General features: G+C 40.6%; 1 protein-coding gene across 2 annotated transcripts; it reads right to left on the reverse strand.

The window, feature by feature from the left end:
- Positions 1-11,222: 11,222 nt before the first annotated feature.
- nebl (nebulette) lies at positions 11,223-22,413 on the reverse strand. Of its 2 annotated transcripts, none has more exons than XM_021612671.2 (7): positions 22,020-22,413; positions 21,797-21,891; positions 21,209-21,293; positions 16,155-16,262; positions 13,939-14,113; positions 13,390-13,484; positions 11,223-12,923 (listed from the first exon to the last, which is right to left on the reverse strand). In XM_021612671.2, exons 1-7 carry the CDS (start codon positions 22,086-22,088, stop codon positions 12,747-12,749), a joined length of 804 nt encoding a protein of 267 aa, XP_021468346.1. In that variant the 5' UTR covers positions 22,089-22,413; the 3' UTR covers positions 11,223-12,746. The 2 variants fall into 2 exon arrangements, 1 of the variants encoding a protein (XP_021468346.1); XR_002474465.2 differs by having other exon boundaries at positions 12,874-12,923; positions 13,390-13,770.
- Between the last annotated feature and the right edge of the window lie 40 nt (positions 22,414-22,453).

Below are 22,453 nucleotides of genomic sequence, written 5' to 3' on the forward strand. Positions count from 1 at the left end.
CAGAGAATATTGTTTCTCGGTCTGAAAGTCTAGGTGCCTTTTTAGCAAACTCCATAGCAGGCTGTCATGTGCCTTTTACTGAGGAGTGGCTTATGTCTGGCCACTCTACCATAAAGGTCTGATTGGTGGAGGAGTGCAGTGATGGCTGTCCTTCTGAAAGGTTCTCCCAGCCTCACAGAGAAACTGTGGAGCTCTGTCAGTGACCATTGTGTTCTTGGTCACCTCGCTGACCAAGGCCCTTCTCTCCCGATTGCTCAGGTTGGCCGGGCGGCCAGCTTTAGGAAGAGTCTTGGTGGTTCCAAACTTCTTCCATTTAAGAATGATGGCGGCCACTGTGTTCTTGGACCTTCAATGGGTTCTTTGCTTCTCCGAGCTAGAGGCGTCACTACAGACCCTGGTTTGATTCCAGGCTGTATCACAACCGGCTGTGATTGGGAGTCCCATAGGGCAGCGCACAATTGGCCCAGCGTCATCCAGGTTTGGCCGGGGTAGGCAGACATTGTAAATAAGAATGTATTCTTAACTGACTTGCCTAGTTAAATCAAATAAAAAATGCTGCAGAAATGTTTTGGTACCCTTCCCCAGATCTATGCCTAGACACAATCCTGTCTCTGAGCTCAACGGACAATTCCTTCGACCTCATGGCTTGGCGTTTGCTCTGACATGCACTGTCAACTGTAGGACCTTTTATATAGACAGGTGTGTCTTTCCAAATCATGTCCAATCGAGTGAACTTACAACCGGTGGACTCCAAGTTGAAGAAACATCTCAAGGATTATCAATGGAAACGGGATGCACCTGAGCTCAATTGAGTCTCATAGCAAAGGGTCTGAATACTTATGTAAATAATATCGGATTTTTATTTTGAATAAATTTACAAACATTTCTAAACCTGTTTTTGCTTCGTCATTATGGGGTATTGTGTGTCGATTGCTGAGGAAAACATTTTAATCAATTTTTAGAATAAGGCTGTAACAAAATGTGGAAAGTCAAGGGGTCTGAATATTTTCAGAAGGAACTGTATGTAATGAATTATGTGCACACATTGAAGGGGACCAGCTAAAAATAACATTTGTAGACGTTCCTGCTAGACCTTTAAATCCCGCCTTCCTAGCATCCTGATAACCTTGTGTTGACCCTTTACCCAATAACCCAGACTTACGAAATACAATTTCCCATGCTGCATTACAGGTTCAACTAAATTGAAGGGATTGGAGGAGGAGAAGACATTGAATACACAATGTGTCTTACATAGCAGGGTATCTGTCCTACTCAGCTCAGGATTGATTTGGGTTGGATGTTGTATCAACATGGATCAGCATTTATTTATGACGTAACGAAATAGCAAATGTAAACATTCAACAAAAACCCAAGCGACTTCCATTGTGGAGCTTTGCACTAAGTTGTGATGCTCTGAACTCAATTAAGCTGTGTTGGAACTAACTCTTGGGAAAACAGTGTAGCCCAGTGGATTGGCGGCTTATTGGATTCTCTACATTAACTTTTTTCTTTAGACTCCTGTAAGACTTTCCATACAAAACAGGACTTATTGCTATTAAGTTGAATAGCGCCTAGGATTCAATCAAAGGCCCGTTGTTGATAAGCGTAGAGCACTTCACTTTTGAAGGTAATTTACGCCTGAGACGCGATCTTCGAACGTCAGGGAAGTTTGTCAAAAGTCTAGTGCCTTAACGCGCCTTTTAATTGAATCCGGTCCAAAGTCTGTCTCAGACGAACTTTTAAAAAGCTCTCGACTGTATTTAGGTTTGTCTAACTGATATAGTCTCTAGATATTTCACCCAGGTAGTCTTTTTATTTATCTTATTTGGCTTTGGGGATGGTATGTGCTACCAAACAGTTTCTATGGTAAATTATTTTGTTTTAAGTTAAGACTTATTAGAATATTATAATTAAATATTCTGCAACTTCTGAATTATTCCTTTCATGAAACATGCCCGCAAGGGAGAGACAATTACAAGATTCTAATGCAATATTTGTATGCAGTTGTGATGAGGCTAGGGTACACATTAAGGCTCTAGCTAAGCTCCAAAGCAGTGCCTTGTCCTTTACTTATTTTTCCATGACTTCACAAATTGTGGGTTCTGATCTGACGCGATTATCAGTGAGAATAGCCTGTAATGTTATTGCAGTGAAATCGGGCCAATGCAGTGTGATGTGGTAGTTTATGAAAACTATCCAAAAAAAAGCACATGCCAAGACATGTTTAATAAATACATCAGGGAAAACATGTCATTTCTCAGTACCATGAATATAGTACCATAAATACATCAGGCACATGCTTACCCTGATGTATTTGTTAAACATGTCTTGGCATGTGAGCCTTTTGGATAGTTAATATTCATGGTACTGATTTTAAAATGGTGGAAAATGTAATTTATATTGTCTGAAAGTATATGAAGTATTTAAATATTTAAAGTGCAGCTGGTTTGGACAAAGTAGTTTGTTTTTGAGTCATTGCTCATGGTTTGTAATTGCTGTTACTTCACATTTTTAAAAATATCTCTTCTTGGGTCAGTCTCACTATCCACGTCAGAATTCAGTTTTGGCATTCATACACTGTGCACTCCGAAAGTATTCAGACCTTGACTTTCTCCACATTTGTTACATTACAGCCTTGTTCTAAAATGTATTTAATAGTCCCCCCCAATCTACACACCTCATAATGAAAAAGCAAAAACAGGTTTAGAATTTCTTAATTTATTACAAATAAACATAATTCACATTTACATAAGTATTCAGACTGTTGAAGCACCTTTGGCAGCATTTACAACCTCAAGTCTTCTTGGGTCTGACGCTACTAGCTTGGCACACCTGTTTTTGGGGAGTTTCTCCCATTCTTCTCCGCAGATCCTCAAGCTCTGTCAGGTTGGATGGGGAGTGTCGATGCACAACTATTTTCAGGTCTCTCTAGAGATGTTCGATCGGGTTCAAGTCCGGGCCACTCAAGGACATTGAGACTTGTCATGAAGCCACTCCTGCGTTGTCTTCGCTGGGTGCTTAAGGTGTTTGTCCTGTTAGAAGGTGAACCTGCTGAGCAATCAGGGGAGAAGGGCCTTGGTCAGGAACCTGATGCTCACTGACAGAGCTCCAGAGTTCCTCTGTGGAGATGGGAAGATCTTCCAGAAGGACAACCATCTCAGCAGCACTCCACCAATCAGACCTTTATGGTAGAGTGGCCCGACAGAACCACTCCTCAGTAAAAGGCACGACAGCCCACTTGGTGTTTGCAAAAAGGCACCTAAAGGACTCTGATCATGATAAATATCAGATTCTCTGGTCTGATGAAACCAAGAATGAATACTTTTGCCTGAATGCACCATCCCTACGGTGAAGCATAGTGGTGGCAGCATCATGCTGTGGGGATGTTTTTCAGCTTTAGGAAGAGTCTTGGTGGTTCCAAACTTCATTTAAGAATGATTGAGGCCACTGTGTTCTTGTGGACATTCAATGCTGCAGACATTTTTTGGTACCCTTCCACAGATCTGTAACTTGACACAATCCTTCCTGTCTCTGGCCTCTACGGACCATTCCTTTGACCTCATGGCTTGGTTTTTGTTCTGACATGCACTGTCAACTGTGGGACCTTATATAGACATGTTTGTGCCTTTCCAAATCATGTCTAATCAATTGAATTTACAACAGGTGGACACCAATCAAGTTGTAGAAACTTCTCAAGGATGATCAATGGAAACAGGTTGCACCTGTGCTCAATTTTGAGTCTCGTAGCAAAGGGTCTGAATATTTGTCCTTTACTCCTTTTAATACATTTGCAAACATTTCTAAAAACCAGTTTTTGCTTTGTCTCATTATGGGGTATTGTGTGTAGATTGAGGAAAAACAATGTATTTCATCAATTTGAGAATAAGGCTGTAAAGTAACAATGTGGAAAAAGTCTGAATACTTTCCGAATGCACTGTAGAGGTATCCGATTGTTACCACTGCACATTTCATTCACATTACAGATTAAGGGCTGGATAACATTTAAAGAGACTTGTTTTTTTTTTGTCTTTGACCTATACCCTCTCCAGGAAAGATGCAATCTGCCCCCAAATATTGTGCCTGATAAGCATGTCATATCTCCTTGTTTTATCTTGTTTCATTAAACATTTGTATCACTGAAGGCTGATTAGAAATATTAGCAGCCATTTAACACTTGGACCAGAGTAGCTTAGTTAATGTATACATAAGATCACCCATACTGCACCTCCTCAACCCAATGTTTAAAGCATTTTTCTTGTTGACAAAAAGTGCAAGAGATTATTTAAATAATGTGTCTTATGTTAACACAGCATGATGCCAAGAGGCTTGTCTAGTCACACAGAATAAACTCTTGAAATTAACCCTATTTTGGTACAGCAGAAAATATTTTACTAAGTCTGAATTGTATAGCCCTCACCCTTCCAATTTTTCAGGCTGAAGAACTACAGTATGTACTGTGTGAACTGCCTTTAGACTGAAATCCTGGTACAGTATTTTTGCATACAGTACAAGGGACCTATTTTGTTGTACAGTAAGTATAATATTTACCATCTGTAAAGTTTTTATAGAGATGCTGAAATCTATACTCGCTATGAAAATAAACTGTTAGAACTTGTTAATCCCTTTTATTGTGTGTTAGTCGGAGTTGGGGTCAGTCTTTTCAGGACATATCTACCATAAACATAACAAGCAATTCTCTACTCCTTAATTTAATTTACTCTAGTGTTGGTGTCTGCAGTGGTCTTGTTTCCAAAATGTATATTATACTATGAGTACTTCAGTGGGACTCAATTGTTTTATTCAAGGTGAGAGGAAAAAGATTACGCAAATAAGTATTTTTAAATTTTAAAAAAATGGAGAACTCCATTTTGTGAACTGTTTTGTACAATACCTTCTCCAAACCTATAAAACGAATCTGAAAACAAGTCATCATGTGAGCCTGTTCCCATGTGCAGCAGGTTTTTGAAGAGGATGAGATTATACATTTTGGGCTCTCAAAGTACCGCCTAAGAAGACCAGAGTAAATGAGTATATATTTATGACTTGATTTTTGAAAAATATATTTCATATAAGTGAATTTCCAAACATTGAACAAAACCAAAGGAGAGCAATTTTTGGTGCAATACAGTTGACAAGCTTAATTCAGAGACCACAAATGTTATCAAGTCGTAGACTGCTGTCCCTAGACTGCGGCTTTGCAGGTTCGAACTCTGTAGGACGCTGTCAATGATGACCCGGGACTTTGCTAAATGTCTTCACTAAATCAGATAATTAAGATGGTGTTTTAGGGGTCAACTGTATAAATCTGCACTCTCATTGTACTATCGGTACTGTTCTCCCTTTTCAGACAACTTTTTTGTCTCACCAAAATTGAATTACAAATACTAACTTTTGTTTGACCGATACATTAAGATATGTTGCAGAACGTGAACTTACCTCAGTTCCTTCAGCAGTGAGTAGATGTCTTCGGGCAGCAGCAGGGCTTGGCTCACTGGTGTTTGGGGCTCTGGATAGACATATGTCGAAAGGAAGCTGGCTGCTGAATAAACAACAACAAACATCACCAGCTTTCTGCATGAGAGAAACATTAAACAAGGGAGAAGTTACTGTTTCTGGCTGTGTTGGCAAAATCACTACATATCCCATCCAGCCAAGTGGGGAGAGGCGGCCTGTTTTCACTGTTCCAAAACCAGTTAGAAACGTCCAGCTAACCCTACGTCAGTGACACCGGTGGATCTCAAAACTGAACTTGGATCCTTCGCCACAGTTGTTTTATGCCACTACATATTGCTCGAACTAGTCATGACTTCAACAAAACAATAACTCATTTTCAAGTTTCTTTACAGCAAATTTCTTAGTTACATGATTGTATAACTAGCAAAGGAGTTTTGAAGTTGAGGGTGCAGTATTTAAGTAGTTTGACAATGAGCTTGCCCTTTAGCCAGGGACAGGATATAGCTGGGCGCACATGCACCCTGGACTAATTCACGACAAACTAGTTTTTATGCTGTGATATCAGGAGCTTGTGGCGAAAAGTTTGATCAAACAATTCAGAGGCAAACGAATACATAAGGTGAGAACTATTTAACGAATCAATATACAATCCCGAAATCAGCTGTAACTGTCAAGAGTAAAAAATAAAGATGTTTGAGTGAACCTGGGTCCTGAAAATGTATGCTGAAGTTGCTTCCGGCAGGGTAGACTCTTTTTACTCAACTCTATTACTGTTCTCAGTTTCGGGGTGGAAATGTTTTTTGCAGAATTTACAACTTGCTACATTTCATAACCATCATTTATGAGTTATGAATTTTTTTTTCATAGTCTTATGTTTGGAGTGCTCCATGTGAGCAATGAGTGAGTGTCTTCTTCTTTAGGATTTGGTTGTCTGAGCGCATCCAATTTTTAGATGCATACACCACCACCTATCATACTGGTGTGTGAGGCCATTCACAGCCTATCTGCATTACATTATTTGATATGATACTCGTCTAAATTCTAACATAACCTCTACCCACATCTCAACATTCTAAACTCTGGAACTTCGACCCACATCTGAATAGACTAAAACCAACCTCAGCCTGCCAGTGACTTGGATTACAGGGCACACGCCACCATGCCCGGCCAACCGAGAGACCTCAAACGGAAACCTTTGAGCATGTCTGGTTTCTCTGTCTTGTTAAAACTTGGGGCTGCAATCTCGTTAACGGGATCGATATGACAACAGCCAGTGAAAGTGCAGGGCGCCAAATTCAAAACAACACAAATCTCTACCGTTTTAAAGGTAATATTGTTGTTAATCCCACCAGTGTCTGATTTCAAATAGGCTTTACAGTGAAAGCACCAAACGATTGTTAGGTCACCACCAAGCCACAGAAAAACACAGCCATTTTTCCAGCCAAAGACAGTAGTCACAAAAAGCACAAATAGAGAAATTAATCACTAACCTTTGATGATCTTCATCAGATGACACTCATAGGACTTCATGTTACACAATAGATGTATGTTTTGTTTGATAAAGTTCATATTTATGTAAAATAAATCTGAGTTTACATTGGTGCGTTACTAGTTCCAAAAACATCCAGTGATTTTGCATAGCCACATCAATTTGACAGAAATACTAATTATAAATATTGATAAATACAAGTGTTACACATGGAATTATAGATATACCTCTCAATTCAACCGCTGTGTCAGATTTCGGAAAAAGCAAACCATGCAATCTGAGAACGGCCCTAAGAAAAGAAAAAATAATTATCCGCCATGTTGGATTCAACATAAATCAGAAATAACATAAATATTACCTTACCGTTGATGATCTTCATCAGAATGCACTCCCAGGAATCCTAATTCCACAAATGTTTGATTTGTTCGATAATGTCCATTATTTATGTCCAAGTAGCTACTTTTGTTAGGGTGTTTAGTACACAAATCCAAAGGCTCGTGCAGGTCCAGTCGGACAAAAAGTTATATTACAGGTCGTAGAAACATTTCAAACTAAGTATAGAATCAATCCTTAGGATGTTTTTATCATAAATCTTCAATAACGTTCCAACAGGAGAAATCCATTGTCTGTAGAAAAGCCATGGAACGCAGGTCGGTCTCATGTGAAATACGCGTGACCAGGACCTGGCTCTCTGCCAGACCACTGACTCAAAGAGCTCTCATCCGGCCCCACATCACAGTAGAAGCCTCATTCAATTTTCTAAAAGACGGTTGACATCTAGTGGAAGCCCTAGGAAGTGCAACAACCAATATCCCACTGTGTATTCGATAGGTGCGGAGTTCAAAAACTACAAACCTCAGATTTTGGGCGTGCAAAATTATTCAGCCCCTTTACTTTCAGTGCAGCAAACTCTCTCCAGAAGTTCAGTGAGGACCTCTGAATGATCCAATGTTGACCTAAATGACTAATGATGATAAATACAATCCACCTGTGTGTAATCAAGTCTCTGTATAAATGCACCTGCACTGTGATAGTCTCAGAGGTCCGTTAAAAGCGCAGAGAGCATCATGAAGAACAAGGAACACACCAGGCAGGTCCGAGATACTGTTGTGAAGAAGTTTAAAGCCGGATTTGGATACAAAAAGATTTCCCAAGCTTTAAACATCCCAAGGAGCACTGTGCAAGCGATAATATTGAAATGGAAGGAGTATCAGACCACTGCAAATCTACCAAGACCTGGCCGTCCCTCTAAACTTTCAGCTCATACAAGGAGAAGACTGATCAGAGATGCAGCCAAGAGGCCCATGATCACTCTGGATGAACTGCAGAGATCTACAGCTGAGGTGGGAGACTCTGTCCATAGGACAACAATCAGTCGTATATTGCACAAATCTGGCCTTTATGGAAGAGTGGCAAGAAGAAAGCCATTTCTTAAAGATATCCATAAAAAGTGTTGTTTAAAGTTTGTCACAAGCCACCTGGGAGACACACCAAACATGTGGAAGAAGGTGCTCTGGTCAGATGAAACCAAAATTGAACTTTTTGGCAACAATGCAAAATGTTATGTTTGGCGTAAAAGCAACACAGCTGAACACACCATCCCCACTGTCAAACATGGTGGTGGCAGCATCATGGTTTGGGCCTGCTTTTCTTCAGCAGGGACAGGGAAGATGGTTAAAATTGATGGGAAGATGGATGGAGCCAAATACAGGACCATTCTGGAAGAAAACCTGATGGAGTCTGCAAAAGACCTGAGACTGGGACGGAGATTTGTCTTCCAACAAGACAATGATCCAAAACATAAGCAAAATCTACAATGGAATGGTTCAAAAATAAACATATCCAGGTGTTAGAATGGCCAAGTCAAAGTCCAGACCTGAATCCAACCGAGAATCTGTGGAAAGAACTGAAAACTGCTGTTCACAAATGCTCTCCATCCAACCTCACTGAGCTCGAGCTGTTTTGCAAGGAGGAATGGGAAAAAATGTCAGTCTCTCGATGCGCAAAACTGATAGACATACCCCAAGCGACTTACAGCTGTAATCGCAGCAAAAGGTGGCGCTACAAAGTATTAACTTAAGGGGGCTGAATAATTTTGCACGCCCAATTTTTCAGTTTTTGATTTGTTAAAAAAGTTTGAAATATCCAATAAATGTCGTTCCACTTCATGATTGTGTCCCACTTGTTGTTGATTCTTCACAAAAAAATACAGTTTTATATCTTTATGTTTGAAGCCTGAAATGTGGCAAAAGATCGTAAAGTTCAAGGGGGCCGAATACTTTCGCAAGGCACTGTACGTTTCCATTAGGGTTGTGACTGTTAACGACAAGAATGCGTTTGTCAATTAATCTTGCGATTATTTAACTGCTATTAACAGACCTTTTATGTTATTGCATTGGAGGGATGAGTATCACTTTGGATGAAATGAAAATTGAAAATTGACTTCCAGTGGATATTGTAACCCTGTCACTAATCTGAATAAATTTTAATAGGACTGGCCTCTACTTTCTTAAGTTATAACATGGTCTATACGAAATTAAACTAATTTGAAAAATGTTCAGCATTTATCATGCAAATGTCCAAAAATATTTTGATTTCTTCCAGGCTGAACTTGGGTTACCTTAAATCACACACAACATCTTTAATCTAATATTCTAGCTATATCCAAACTTGTTTAGGCATTTTAGGAAAATAAGAAAATGGCAAGAGGAAAAAACAAAGTACCAAAACACGTGAAGAAGCGAAAGGAGAGGGTTTCAAAGGTGAAAGGCAAATGGGTGGATCCAGAAATCAGGGATACTATCCCTAAACATGAACTTTAACCCAGTAACTCTGAACTGATGGACTTGGAAGATAATGGACATGGTCCTATGCCCTGGGTTGTTCTGAACACTGCACACGCACTCATGACTCCTATGCACACATGGAACCCAAACTGGATGCGCGCATGCACTGTCGTGCATACATTTATTTTGTCCCCCCACACCAAACATGATCACGACACGCAGGTTAAAATATCAAAACAAACTCTGAACCAATTACATTAATTTGGGGACAGGTCGAAAAGCATTTAACATGTATGGCAATTTAGCTAGTTAACTTGCACTTGCCGGCTAATTTGTCCTATTTAGCTAGCTTGCTGTTGCTAGCTAATTTGTCCTGGGATATAAACATTGAGTTGTTATTCTACCTGAAATGCACAAGGTCCGCTACTCCGACAATTGATCTACACATAAAACAGCCAACCGAATCGTTTCAAGTCATCTCTCCTCCCAGGCTTTTTCATATTTGAACCTATGGTGATTGGCATCTACACTTTCATAGTATAACCACGACAACCGGCAAAACATTGTCTTTCAATCACCCACGTGGGTATAACCAATGAGGAGATGGCACGTGGGTACCCGCTTCTATAAACCAATGAGGAGATGGGAGAGGCAGGACTTGCAGCGCGATCTGCGTCAAATAGGAATGACTTCTATTTTAGCCCTTGGCATCGCAGATGCTCGTTGGTGTGCGCGAGCAGTGTGGGTGCAAAAATTAAATAACATGGATTCCTAAAAGTATTTTGCAACGCTCGCGCACGCAACGTGTCCAGTCTAGTCAGCATGTAACACTGTAATATTGTATTTTATACATTTGTTGTTAATGTTGGCAATAGAACAAGCTTTCATATGATGCCCACCTGTCCCAGACTGGATTTATAATGCACCGTTTTTAGATTGCGAAAATAACAGTAATTGTGTGATGACGGGGATGCAGGGTTGTTGCCCAAACAAAACTGCATGTATGCTTGCTCTATTTCAACGGCACAGCTAGGAGAGTTCAAAAAAGCACCAAATAGTTGAATACTCAAGTCATAAATGTGGATTGAAATTACTTAGGAATTGTGCACACTTGAGGTGCGTGGCCACTTGGAGACACCAGTTAGTACTCTCACTCAAATCCTTAATTTTTTTCATATGTTTCACCTACCCTACATTTTATAGGAATATTCTTATGTTACTGAATGTATCTAGAGTATTTTCTGATTTCGTTATCAACAAATGTGAACTGTTGTCCGCATTTTTGGTCCAATTTCCCCATAATCTCCAAACTGTTCCCTTTCAATTGCTACCATGGTTATGCATTTTCATGTAGCCCTATCCATATAGGCCCATTCCCACAAGTGTAAAGAGCTCTTCTATGTACAGTTACTGCAACAGCTTGCTGGCAGGTGCTCCTGATGTCCTGTGCTAAAATTAGCCGTATGTACACCAAAATAACCACATGGAAATTGTGTATTGCAGCCAGTCATCTTTCATTTATTTAAGAAGAAAAACAAGAAAATACTTCATGTTAATACATTTATTTACCTTTTTTTAAAACATTTATCTGCAAACCTTTTGCCTGCAAACCTTTTGCCTGCATTTGAATTGAAGACATGGAATCGAAGACGTGCAAGTGACAGGTTGCATACAGTAGCTTGACATTACGTACTGGAATTTTGTCATGTTTACAACTTTAGATTTGAAGATGGAACACTCAAATTGTTAACATACTTTGTAGTGCACACACTGCTGTGAATAGAACATGTTATATACTATAAGCACACAAAAATGACAGTTACATTCATTTTTAAACATGTACAGAATTTGAATCTTTACTTGTTCATATATTTCCAAAAACATTATTTCAATTGCTATTACCACTTGTATATTTTGATGTAAATCCTCACCATACAGAGGCTTCGAGTGTCATGGTGCATCTTATCTACATAATGCTCTCAGTCAGACCCAGTATACACTCAGGTTGTACAACTACTGTTGGGCTAGATTCTATCATTAGCGAAACCAACATCCGCATAGCGGTCATTTTGGTGGTGTCGGAGCGGTGGTGTGGCGTTAGAACTGTCAAACCCACAAGCGGCTCCTTGTGTTACCTTATCGCGGACGCTGATATGTTTAAATGTTATTTTTACCCCGTTTTCTCCCCAATTTCATGGTATCCAATTGGTAGTTACAGTCTTGTCTCATCGTTGCAACTCCTGTACAGATTCGGGAGAGGCGAAGGTCGAGAGCCATGCGTCCTGCGAAACACAACCCAACCAAGCTGCACTGCTTCTTGACACAATGCCCACTTAACCCGGAAACCAGCCGCACCAACGTGTCAGAGGAAACACCATACACCTGGCGACCGTGTCAGCATGCACTGCGCCCAGCCAACCTCAGGAGTCGCTAGTGCGCGATGGGACAAGAGCATCCCTGCTGGCTAAATCCTCCCCTAATCCGGACGACGCTGGGCCAATTGTGCACCGCCCCATGGAATTGAACCCAGAATCTCTAGTGGCACAGCTAGCACTGTGATGCAGTGCCTTAGACCACGAGGCGCTGGACACTGAACACTGACATTTGATGCAATGAAACCACACCCAACTTTATATCATGTTACAAGTTCAAACACTTGAATGTGTGATGTTCTACTATCTACACCTTGACTAGACTGATAGGCTATAAATCGACCCATCAAAATGAACATGAAAACATGCATTAGCCCCTGTCAATATTTCTATAATCGATAGCCTACATTTTCTATCGCGGTAGGGATAATAAGAAAAGGAGTGGTTGGTGACACAAAAGCAGCCGCTCACCGATTTGTCATTTTATACCGCAGTTATACACTATGCGGATGTTGGCCAATGAGGGTTTTTACGCTCGATCTGATTGAATTGAGGCCTTTAATTATTTTTGTGCAGACAAACTGTTGTATCAAAACAGTTGTACAACTTGAATGTGTTCCAGGCCTTGAGTTAGTTTGGTAAGCCTTAGTGGAGACCCTCTATGTAGTTACCAGGGAGCATCCCAGACCTGCCAGTCCTTTGCACCGTGCCGTACACCCAACCCCCATCAATGGGCTGCACGCTGTGGATGATGTCACCGTCCCGAAACGACACCTCATCCGTGTCTTGGCTCACGTAATCGTAGAGGGCTCTGTACACACTCTGTGGCAAGATAGCACCAAGGTGAGACAACAGCTACATCCCAAATGGCACTTTATTCCCTAATATTGTACTACTTTTGACCAAAGTAGTGCACTAAATAGGGAAAAGGGTATCAATTAGGGACTCTACCCAGTCAGGGTGCAAAAACACATCAACTGAAACAGTAGGCTGTGTTTGACCAGACTCACACTATTGGGGCCAACACAACCTGTACTGGGCTGGCTTAGATATTTTATTTTCATATGAACCTTTCCAGCATGGTTCCAGCAACTATTGTTTATGCGTAACCATGCTGGCCCAGTAAGGTTTGGTCTGGCTCATCAAGTGTGAAAGGATATTTATTAGGATGCATGATGCTGATTTCTATTGTCAAGAGCAAACACAATGTTTGTATCCCTGATGCCTGTCACAGACTTGATTGATTGCTAGATAAATTACTACTATATTAATAGATAGATTAATTCACCTGCAGGGACCGTAAGGAGTGCATACTGGTCTGGTGCATGTAGCTGTGCCCCTGGACGTGTCCACTGGGGTAGTACGCGCCTGGCAGCACAGGAGCTGCAAAGACACACCGCAGACAGTCTGTTACAGTACAGACACTATTGGTTCAGTTGTTGCCTAAACACGGGGCTGACTCCATTATCCAGCAGCATGCTAAGACTAACCCAATATTGATGGCTATCTAACTGTTGGCTGCTGCAGCGGCTACAAATATCAAGAAAACTTGAATATTTTGTTTGTTTGTTACTGTGATTCATCATGAACCCAAGACAACAACTTAAAAAGGTGGTATGGTTGAAGGGCTCCCTTGTAAAAGAGACCTTGGACTCAATGGGATTCCACCCTGCATGAATAAAGATTAAATATAAAGTTAGACTCAGGATTATGACCTCATAAATAGCAGGCCAACTTCCTGCTTACAGAAAAATAATAAGAAAAAAAAAACAGACCAGGACCAAACCTCAAGGCCCAGACATCAAAAATAAAATGTCTATACAAGATTAAAACCCACCTACGATGACACCAGGCCTCCGGGCCATCTCCACTATGTACTGGTGCACACCCTTGTGCCCTGTATTTTCTGTCTGGACGTTTTGACGCAGCTGGCCACGCACAAGGTAAGGCGCATGAACACCATGTGTGACTCCTTGTGGGCCCATCACCTCAAAGTCCTTGTGGTATTTCACCTGCAAAAGACGCAGACAAGTTTACATGCTATCAGTGTATTCTGAGGATACATTAAATTAACCAGGGTTAATTTTTTAAATGGTATAATAGGAAACTATTTCAATTACTATGTGAAACAGCCAGATTATGCATCAGCTAAATATGCACACTTTATTTCAGGGTAAGATTTCGTTTTTAGGAAAGACTGACAAATGTGTGTATCCAGTCAACATATTTCCTAAGTAAACTGTTTCAAACTACTTTTGTGCATGTGGGTTAAAAAAAAAAAAAAAAAAAAACACCCCAGCCTACATACATCGCCTCCAGAAGGCATTCATACCCCTTGACCTTTTCCACATTTTGTTGTGTTTCTGGTGATTTTTTTTGTTGTCACTGGCCTACACACAATACCCCATAATGTCAAAGTGGAATTGTGTTTGACATTTTCACAAATTAATTAAAAATGAAAAGCTGAAATGTCTCGAGTCAATATAATAAGCATTCAAACCCTTTTATGAAAAGCGTAAATAAATTCAGGATGAAAAATTTGCATGGGACTCACTCTGTGTGCAATAATGGTTTTTACCATGATTTTTGAATGACTACCTAAACTCTGTACCCCACACATACAATTATCTGTAAGGTCCCTCAGTTGAGCAGTGAATTTCAAACACAGATTCAACCACAAAGGCCAGGGAAGGTTTCCAATGCCTTGCAAAGAAGGGAAACTATTGGGAGATGTGTGAAAAGAAAAGGAGACCGAATATCCCTTTGAGCATGTTGAGGTTATTAATTGCTCTTTGGATGGTGTATCAATACACCAAATCACTACAAATATACTTGTGTTCTTCCTAACTCAGTTGCAGGAGAGCAAGGAAACAGTTAAGAGTTTAATGGCTGTGTGATCGGAGAAAATGGAGGATGAATGAAAAACATTGTAGTTACTCCACAACACTAACCTAAATGACAGAGTGAAAAGAAGGAAGCCTGTACAGAATAAAACATATTCCAAAACATGCATCCTGTTTTTAATAAGGCACTAAAGTAATACTGAAAAAAAATGTGGCAAAGAAATTAACTTCATGTCCTGAATACAAAGCGTTGTTGGATTTGCCCCAAACACATCACTGAGTACCACTCTTCATATTTTCAAGCATGGTGGTGGCTGAATCATGTTATGGGTATGCTCGTCATCGGCATAATAAAAATAAACAGAATAGAGCTAGGCAAAGGCAAAATCCTAGAGTACAACCTGGTTCAGTCAGCTTTCCAACAGACACTGGGAGACAAATTCACCTTTCAGCAGGACAATATATTTGTTATTTATTTAACTAGGCAAGTCAGTTAAGAACAAATTCTTATTTACAACGACGGCTTAACCTGGACGACGCTAGGCCAATTGTGCGCCGCCCTATGGGACTCACAATCACAGCCGGTTGTGATACAGCCTGGAATTGAACCAGGGTCTGTAGTGATGCTACTAGCACTGAGATGCAGTGTCGTAGGCCGTTGTGCCACTCAGAAGCCCAATAACCTAAAACACAAGGCCAAATATACACTGGAGTTGCATACCAAGACAACAGTGAATGTTACAATTACAATTTTGGCTTAAATCTACAGTATGGCGAGACTTGGAAATGGCTGTCTAGCAATGACCAACAACCATCTTGACAGATCTTGAATAATTTTAAGAATAATGTGCAAATTTCCAGGTGTGCAAAGCTCTGACTTACCCAGAAAGACTCAAAGCTGTAATCATTGCCAAAGGTGATTCTAACGTATTGACTCAGAGGTGTGAGTTCCTACGTGAATGAGATATTTCTGTATTTATTTATTTTTTGCAAAAATGCCTAAATACATGTTTTCACTTAGTCATTATGGGGTATTGTGTGTAGATGGGAGGGAAAAATGTATAAATGTAAACCCTTTTGAAATCTGGCTGTAACACAACAAAATGTGGCATATGTCAAGGGGTATGAATACTTTCTGAAGGAACTGTACGTATAGCTCCCAACTAATTTCCTCCCTCCGGTGGATGGGCAAAGAGACACTTGAACCTACATTACTGATCTGATCCTGGGCTCGTCGTAGTCTCTGCAGCTCAGGAGTGTCCAGCACAAATTTGAAGCCTCGTCCTTTGCTCTCCTCAAAGTCTTTCTTGTACTTCACCTGCAGATTGGGGAGAGCTTGAGCGGTTAGCCGTAAAATTATGCAACCAAGCAGTATACAGTTACTATACTCTTGGATGGAAAGTCAATTATAAGGTATTCTATCAAATGATGACAGTGCAACACTCCTCGTCTCTAACGCCAGTATCCCCGTCCATAGGCACACTTGGTAACAAGTATTTTCCAAAATTTTTGGTTTAACGCATTTCAGTAGATTGTAACAAGCCTAGGCAAAGGCCATTAATTATACTATTATTCAACCAAGCAGTCTCCAAAATCAATGCCAAGAGAGACTATGGCCGTAATTCAACCCGAACACGCTTTGTTGTCCTAAATCTAGAAAAGCACGAATACATGCTGTCCATTTACTGTAATTTATGTACATTTCCGTAGTCCTTTACACTCGTATACAGGTTGAAAATGGCAGATTTGGGCACTGATAAGCGCCTAAATTGGAACGCAGTGGCTGTCCTAAGTAACACCCTATAAATTACTTCAGAGCTCAGGCTCTGCCCTTCACAGTGCTGTATGGGTTTTGACTGACAGCTGTAAACAACAATAATGATCCTGTGATTGGTGGGGATGCAGGGTTCCTGTAGATCCACAATGGCACAGCTAGGAGAGCTCCAAAAAGCACCTTATAAACTCAGCAAAAAAAGAAAAGGTCCCTTTTTCAGGACCCTGTCTTTCAAAGATAAGTTATTTGGATTTTTACGAATTAACAGATCTTCATTGTAAAGGGTTTAAACACTGTTTCCCCTGCTTGTTCAATGAACCATAAACAATTAATGAACATACACCTGTGGAATGGTTGTTAAGACACTAACAGCTTACAGACGGTAGGCAATTAAGGTCACGGTTATGAAAACTTAGGACACTAAAGAGGTCTTTATACGGACTCTGAAAAACACCAAAAGAAAGATGCCCAGGTTCCCTGCTCATCTGCGTGAATGTGCCTTAGGCATGCTGCAACGAGGCATGAGGACTGCAGATGTGGCCAGGGCAATAAATTGCAATGTCCGTAATGTGAGATGCCTAAGACAGCTCTACAGGGAGACAGGACGGACCAGTGATCGGAGGGCAATGAGAGGATGTTTATTTTTTTAATGAGTTTAGTAGAAGACTCTTGTGCATTGAAATGGCTTAGGAACTGTGCACATTTTGGAGAGGTGTGTGGCCACTTTGAGATACCAGTTAGTCCTCTCACCCAAACCCTTGTCATTTTGTCTTATGCTGCACCCATATTCTTATCATGTTACAAAATGTAAACAGAGTATTTTCAGATTTTGTTAACAAATACGTCAAAAAGTACAGTAAATGTCAAATGCACATCAAATCAACAGTGCAATTTTTGGATTCAGTCTTGTGTCAGGTGAACTGTTGTGTCCTCAACAATCTCCAAAGTTTTCCCTTTCAATAGCTAGCATGCGTAAGCATTTCATATTTCTTCTGTAAACAAACATTTTAATTCAGCCCTAGGCCAATTCCCACAAGGGTAAAGGGTTGAATGGGAATTATATCAAAGTACATCTCCAGAGAAAGTGCTCCATCAGAGCATGCCTTCTCCCTGCGCAGCGCACCATGCCCCCCAGTACATGGAAACAAATGTCAAAACGGAAATGGGCATTTTTGGACTTTTAAATGAATTATATACTGAACAAAAATATAAACGCAACATGTAGAGTGTTGGTCCCATGTTCCATGAGCTGAAATAAAACATCCCAGAAATGTTCCATATCCACAGAAAGCTTATTTCTCAAAAAATGTTAATGCACAAATTTGTTTACATCCATGTAAGTGAGCGTTACTCCTTTGCCAAGATAATCTATCCACTTGACAAGTGTGGCATAGCACGAAGCTGATTAAACAGAATTATCATTATACAGGTGCACCTTGTGCTGGAGACAATAAAAGCCTACTCTAAAATGTGCAGTTTTGTCACACAACATATTGCCACGTCTGAAGGTTTGAAGGAGCGTGCAATTGGCATGCTGACTGCAGGAATGTCCACCACCGCTGCTGCCAGTGAATTTAATGTTAAACTCTCTACCATAAGCAGCCTCCAAAGTCGTTTTAGAACATTTGGCAGACCACCGTGTAACCACGCCAGCCCCGGACCTCCACATCCGGCTTCTTCGCCTGTGGGATGTCTGAGACCAGCCACCCGGACAGCTGATGAAATTTCTGTCTGTAATAAAACCCCTTTGGGGGGGAAAAAACTAATTCTGATTGGCTGGCTCCCCAGTGGATGGGCCTATGCCCTTCCAGGCTCACCCATGGCGGCAGCCCTGCCCAGCAATGTGAAATCCATAGATTAGGGCCTAATGAATCTATTTGAATTGAATGATTTCCTTATATGAACTGTAACTCAGTAAAATCGTTGACATTTTTGCGTTTATATTTTTGTTCAGTGTACAGTGCATTTGGAAAGTATTCAGACCCCTTGACCTTTTCCACATTTCAGCCGTACTCTAAAATTGATTAAATCGTTTTTTTCCTCATCAATCTACACACAATAACCCATAATGACAAAGTAAAAACCTGTTTTTAAACAAATTTATAAAACTGAAACATCACATACATACAGTGCCTTGCGAAAGTATTCGGCCCCCTTGAACTTTGCGACCTTTTGCCACATTTCAGGCTTCAAACAAAGATATAAAACTGTATTTTTTTGTGAAGAATCAACAACAAGTGGGACACAATCATGAAGTGGAACGACATTTATTGGATATTTCAAACTTTTTTAACAAATCAAAAACTGAAAAATTGGGCGTGCAAAATTATTCCGCCCCCTCGGGACAATAAAGTAGGTAAGTAAGGTCGGATGAAGAGCGTCATGGCACAGCTATTTTCAGGTCTCCCCAGAGACGTTTGATTGGGTTCAAGTCCAGGCTCTGGCTGGGCCACTTAAGGACATTCGGAGACTTGTCCCGAAGCCACTCCTGCGTTGTCTTGGCTGTGTGCTTAGGGTCATTGTCCTGTTGAAAGGGGAACCTTTTCCCTAGTCTGAGGTCCTGAGCGCTCTGGAGCAGGTTTTCATCAAGGATCTCTCTGTAATTTGCTCTGTTCATCTTTCCCTCGATCCTGACTAGTCTCCCATTCCCTGCTGCTGAAAAACATCCCCACAGCATGATGTTCCATCACCTTGCTTCACCTTAGGAATGGTGCCAGGTTTCCTCCAGACGTGACGCTTGGCATTCAGGCCAAAGAGTTCAATTTTGGTTTGATCAGACCAGAGAATCTAGTTTCTCATGGTCTGAGAGTCTTTAGGTGCCTTTTGGTAAACTGTCATGTGTCTTTTACTGAGGAGTGGTTTCCGTCTGGCCACTCTACCATAACGTCCTGATTGGTGGAGTGCTGCAGAGATGGTTGTCCTTCTGTAAGGTTCTCCCAGGTCCACAGCGGAACTCTGGAGCTCTGGCAGAGTGACCATCGGGTTCTTGGTTACATCGGGGGAGAAGGACCAAGGCCCTTCTCCCCCGATTACTCAATTTGGCCAGGCGGCCAGCTCTAGGAAGAGTCTTGGTGGTTCAAAACTTCTTCCATTTAATGATGGAGGTCACTGTGTTCTTCGAGACCTTCAATGCTCTGAGCTCTACGACCTCATGGCCTGGTTTTTGCTCTGACATGCACTGTCAACTGTGGGACCTTATATAGACAGGTGTGTTTCTTTCCAAATGATATCCAATCAATTGAATTTACCACAGGTGGACTCCTATCAAGTTGAAGAAACATCTCAAGGATGATCAATGGAAACAGGATGCACCTGAACTCAATTTCCAGTCTTATAGCAAGGGTCTGAATACTTATGTAAATACAGTATTACGTTTTTTTCGTTTTTTTCTAAAAACCTGGTTTTCACATTGTCATTATGGGGTATTATGTGTAGTTTTAATCCATTTTAGAATAAGGCTGTAACGTAACAAAATGTGGAAAAATACAAGGGGTCTGAATACTTTCCCAATGCACTGTTTATACCAATTTATTCTGGAAGAATATAACTTAAAAATGCCTCATGAGCTTAGTTGAATTATCATACCCTATCAAAACCCCCAAATATAAGCTTGTTTTAAGCCATTCTTTGAAAACAATGTATTTGTAAACAAATACTGTATAGCCTCAACACATTGTTAAAACTATAATGTTGATGTCATTGATGGTCAGTCTGAGCATCCATAGCTCTGTCTATACATTTGAGAGTGGTTACATTGCTCCAGGCTTATCTCTCAGCTGTTTACCGAAAGAGTGGCAGATTGCCCTTTAAATACCCTCAGGTTAAAGGCGCATTGTCCCCTAGACAGATTCAATAGATACATAAGTCAACCTTATTGATTAAATGCTCTGTTAGTCAGAAGCCAGCACCCGATGCTAAAATATGCTTCTTGACACTGTTACATAAAGCGCTGTCTCCATAGAAGGGACGGGAAGCTTTCCATGTAAAATATCTAGAGGTCAGCTTTTGTCAAGCATAGTGGAAGTGAGTCTTGAGTAGGGAATAGTGCCAGGAACCCTCAAGAGTGAGATGGCAGCACAAAGTGCATGGGCAGGTGGAGAAGCCAGGGGGATCCTTCAGCAGCCAGCAGAGTTGAGCGCTAGCTCATCCTGGGCTGTTTTCAAATAAGAAGCAAACAGAGCAGGACCTACCTGCCTTTTTCCAATAAGAAATGCTCATTTACCTTTTGTTGCAACCCATTAAGCTACAGTGTGCACCAATGAATACACCCCCATAACGTCACACCTCGTTACATGTGCAGGCAAATTAAACTGCGTAGTTTCACTCCCCTCCATTCAATCCACTCCACGACTATATTGAATTAATATATTGATTGAAAAACAACTTTATGGTCATAATTGTTTTTGATCGTCATATTTTTTGGCAAACAGATTTTAAATGTAAAAGGGAATAATGATGGTTCAAAAGGCAAAGGTGTGTATACTGCATACCTGACTCTGAAGCTCACTTTGCTGTCTCAGTCGAAGGTTCTCAGGAGTATCTGCAACAATGGTGAATGACTGCTTTGGATAGTGCCTGCAAGGATGTTATAAATATGTTATATGTTTACCATATCTTTAAATCTTATCCGAGTTGCCACAACTGAATTTACTTCAAAATGAAAGTGATTCGATTGTATTTTATTCTATAAGGACAGTGGGAATGAGTGAATCCGTGCACTGTTTTCGGCTCCCACACAAGTGATTTTTAGCCTAACAAAAGCGACAGAGGAAGACCATGTTGGTTGAAACATTGTTTGCCATTTATCATTAAAAAGCTCTAAAGTTTCACTTGTGGGAGCAACAAACCGTTTGCAGACAACACTAGTTCCTTAATCTGGGTCTGGGAAACCGACTTTAGGGTAAACCAATTACACCTGTAATATTTACCAACAACATTATTCAAATGACCTGAATAGAACACACCTATTCAAACTTCAATACAGCACAAAAGTACGTAGAGGGTTTCTCACAGACAGCAGTTGGTGAAAATTCAGTAGGGAAATACCATTTGGAGGCTAAGGGAACAACACGACTCACGAATTACAGTAGGGCTTCTTTTCATAGCCTTTGTAGTTCTTCATGTTGAGAGTCATCCTGCAGACCTCACAGTGGAAACATCCTTTGTGCCAATACTGCATAAGAGTGTCAATACAAAGGCAAAACCATCAGATATCTCCAAAAAATAAGACACCCATTAGTACGTTCATCAGAGGTAGTCCTAAATGACAATCAACAACACAAACAGTTCAGTAGGTCTCACCTTATCCAGGCAGTTGACTTTCTCTGTGGCATAAACAATTTTCCCACAGCGCGCACAATGAGGATTCATATTCACCAAATTAGACTCCAAAACTCAAAAAATAAATGAGTAGTAACACAGTAAACACAGGCTATGTAGCAGTGTGGGTGTTGACTCTTGGAGGATTATCAAAGCACTGCCTCGGTAGGGAGGGAGGTGGACATAATAACATTTCCCCCCTGCCTAGACTACCTCTGAATCACACTTGAAACCTGCCCAATTTCATGATGTACAATGATTCAGGTCAGACTACATGCCTATACATTTTTTTTTAAAGATAAATAGTATACTGTAAAAATGTAAATACCCCAATAAAAATGGCCTATTCTGTACTTTCATTAGGTACTTACTCACTCAACCCCATATTCATATTTGCCTTCGAAAAATGTCTACTT

This window comes from Oncorhynchus mykiss, chromosome 8 (assembly GCF_013265735.2).
Source record: "Oncorhynchus mykiss isolate Arlee chromosome 8, USDA_OmykA_1.1, whole genome shotgun sequence".
Lineage (NCBI taxonomy): Eukaryota > Metazoa > Chordata > Actinopteri > Salmoniformes > Salmonidae > Oncorhynchus > Oncorhynchus mykiss.

Coding starts and splice junctions, on each gene's coding strand:
- nebl (XM_021612671.2), bottom strand. CDS start 22,088: ATGAATCCTCATTGTGCGCGCTGTGGGAAAATTGTTTATGCCACAGAG. Junction 21,294..21,796: donor AAGAAGCCCTACTGTAATTC/GTGAGTCGTGTT, acceptor ACATCCTTGCAG/GCACTATCCAAAGCAGTCAT. Junction 13,485..13,938: donor GAGGCCTGGTGTCATCGTAG/GTGGGTTTTAAT, acceptor GTGTCTTTGCAG/CTCCTGTGCTGCCAGGCGCG.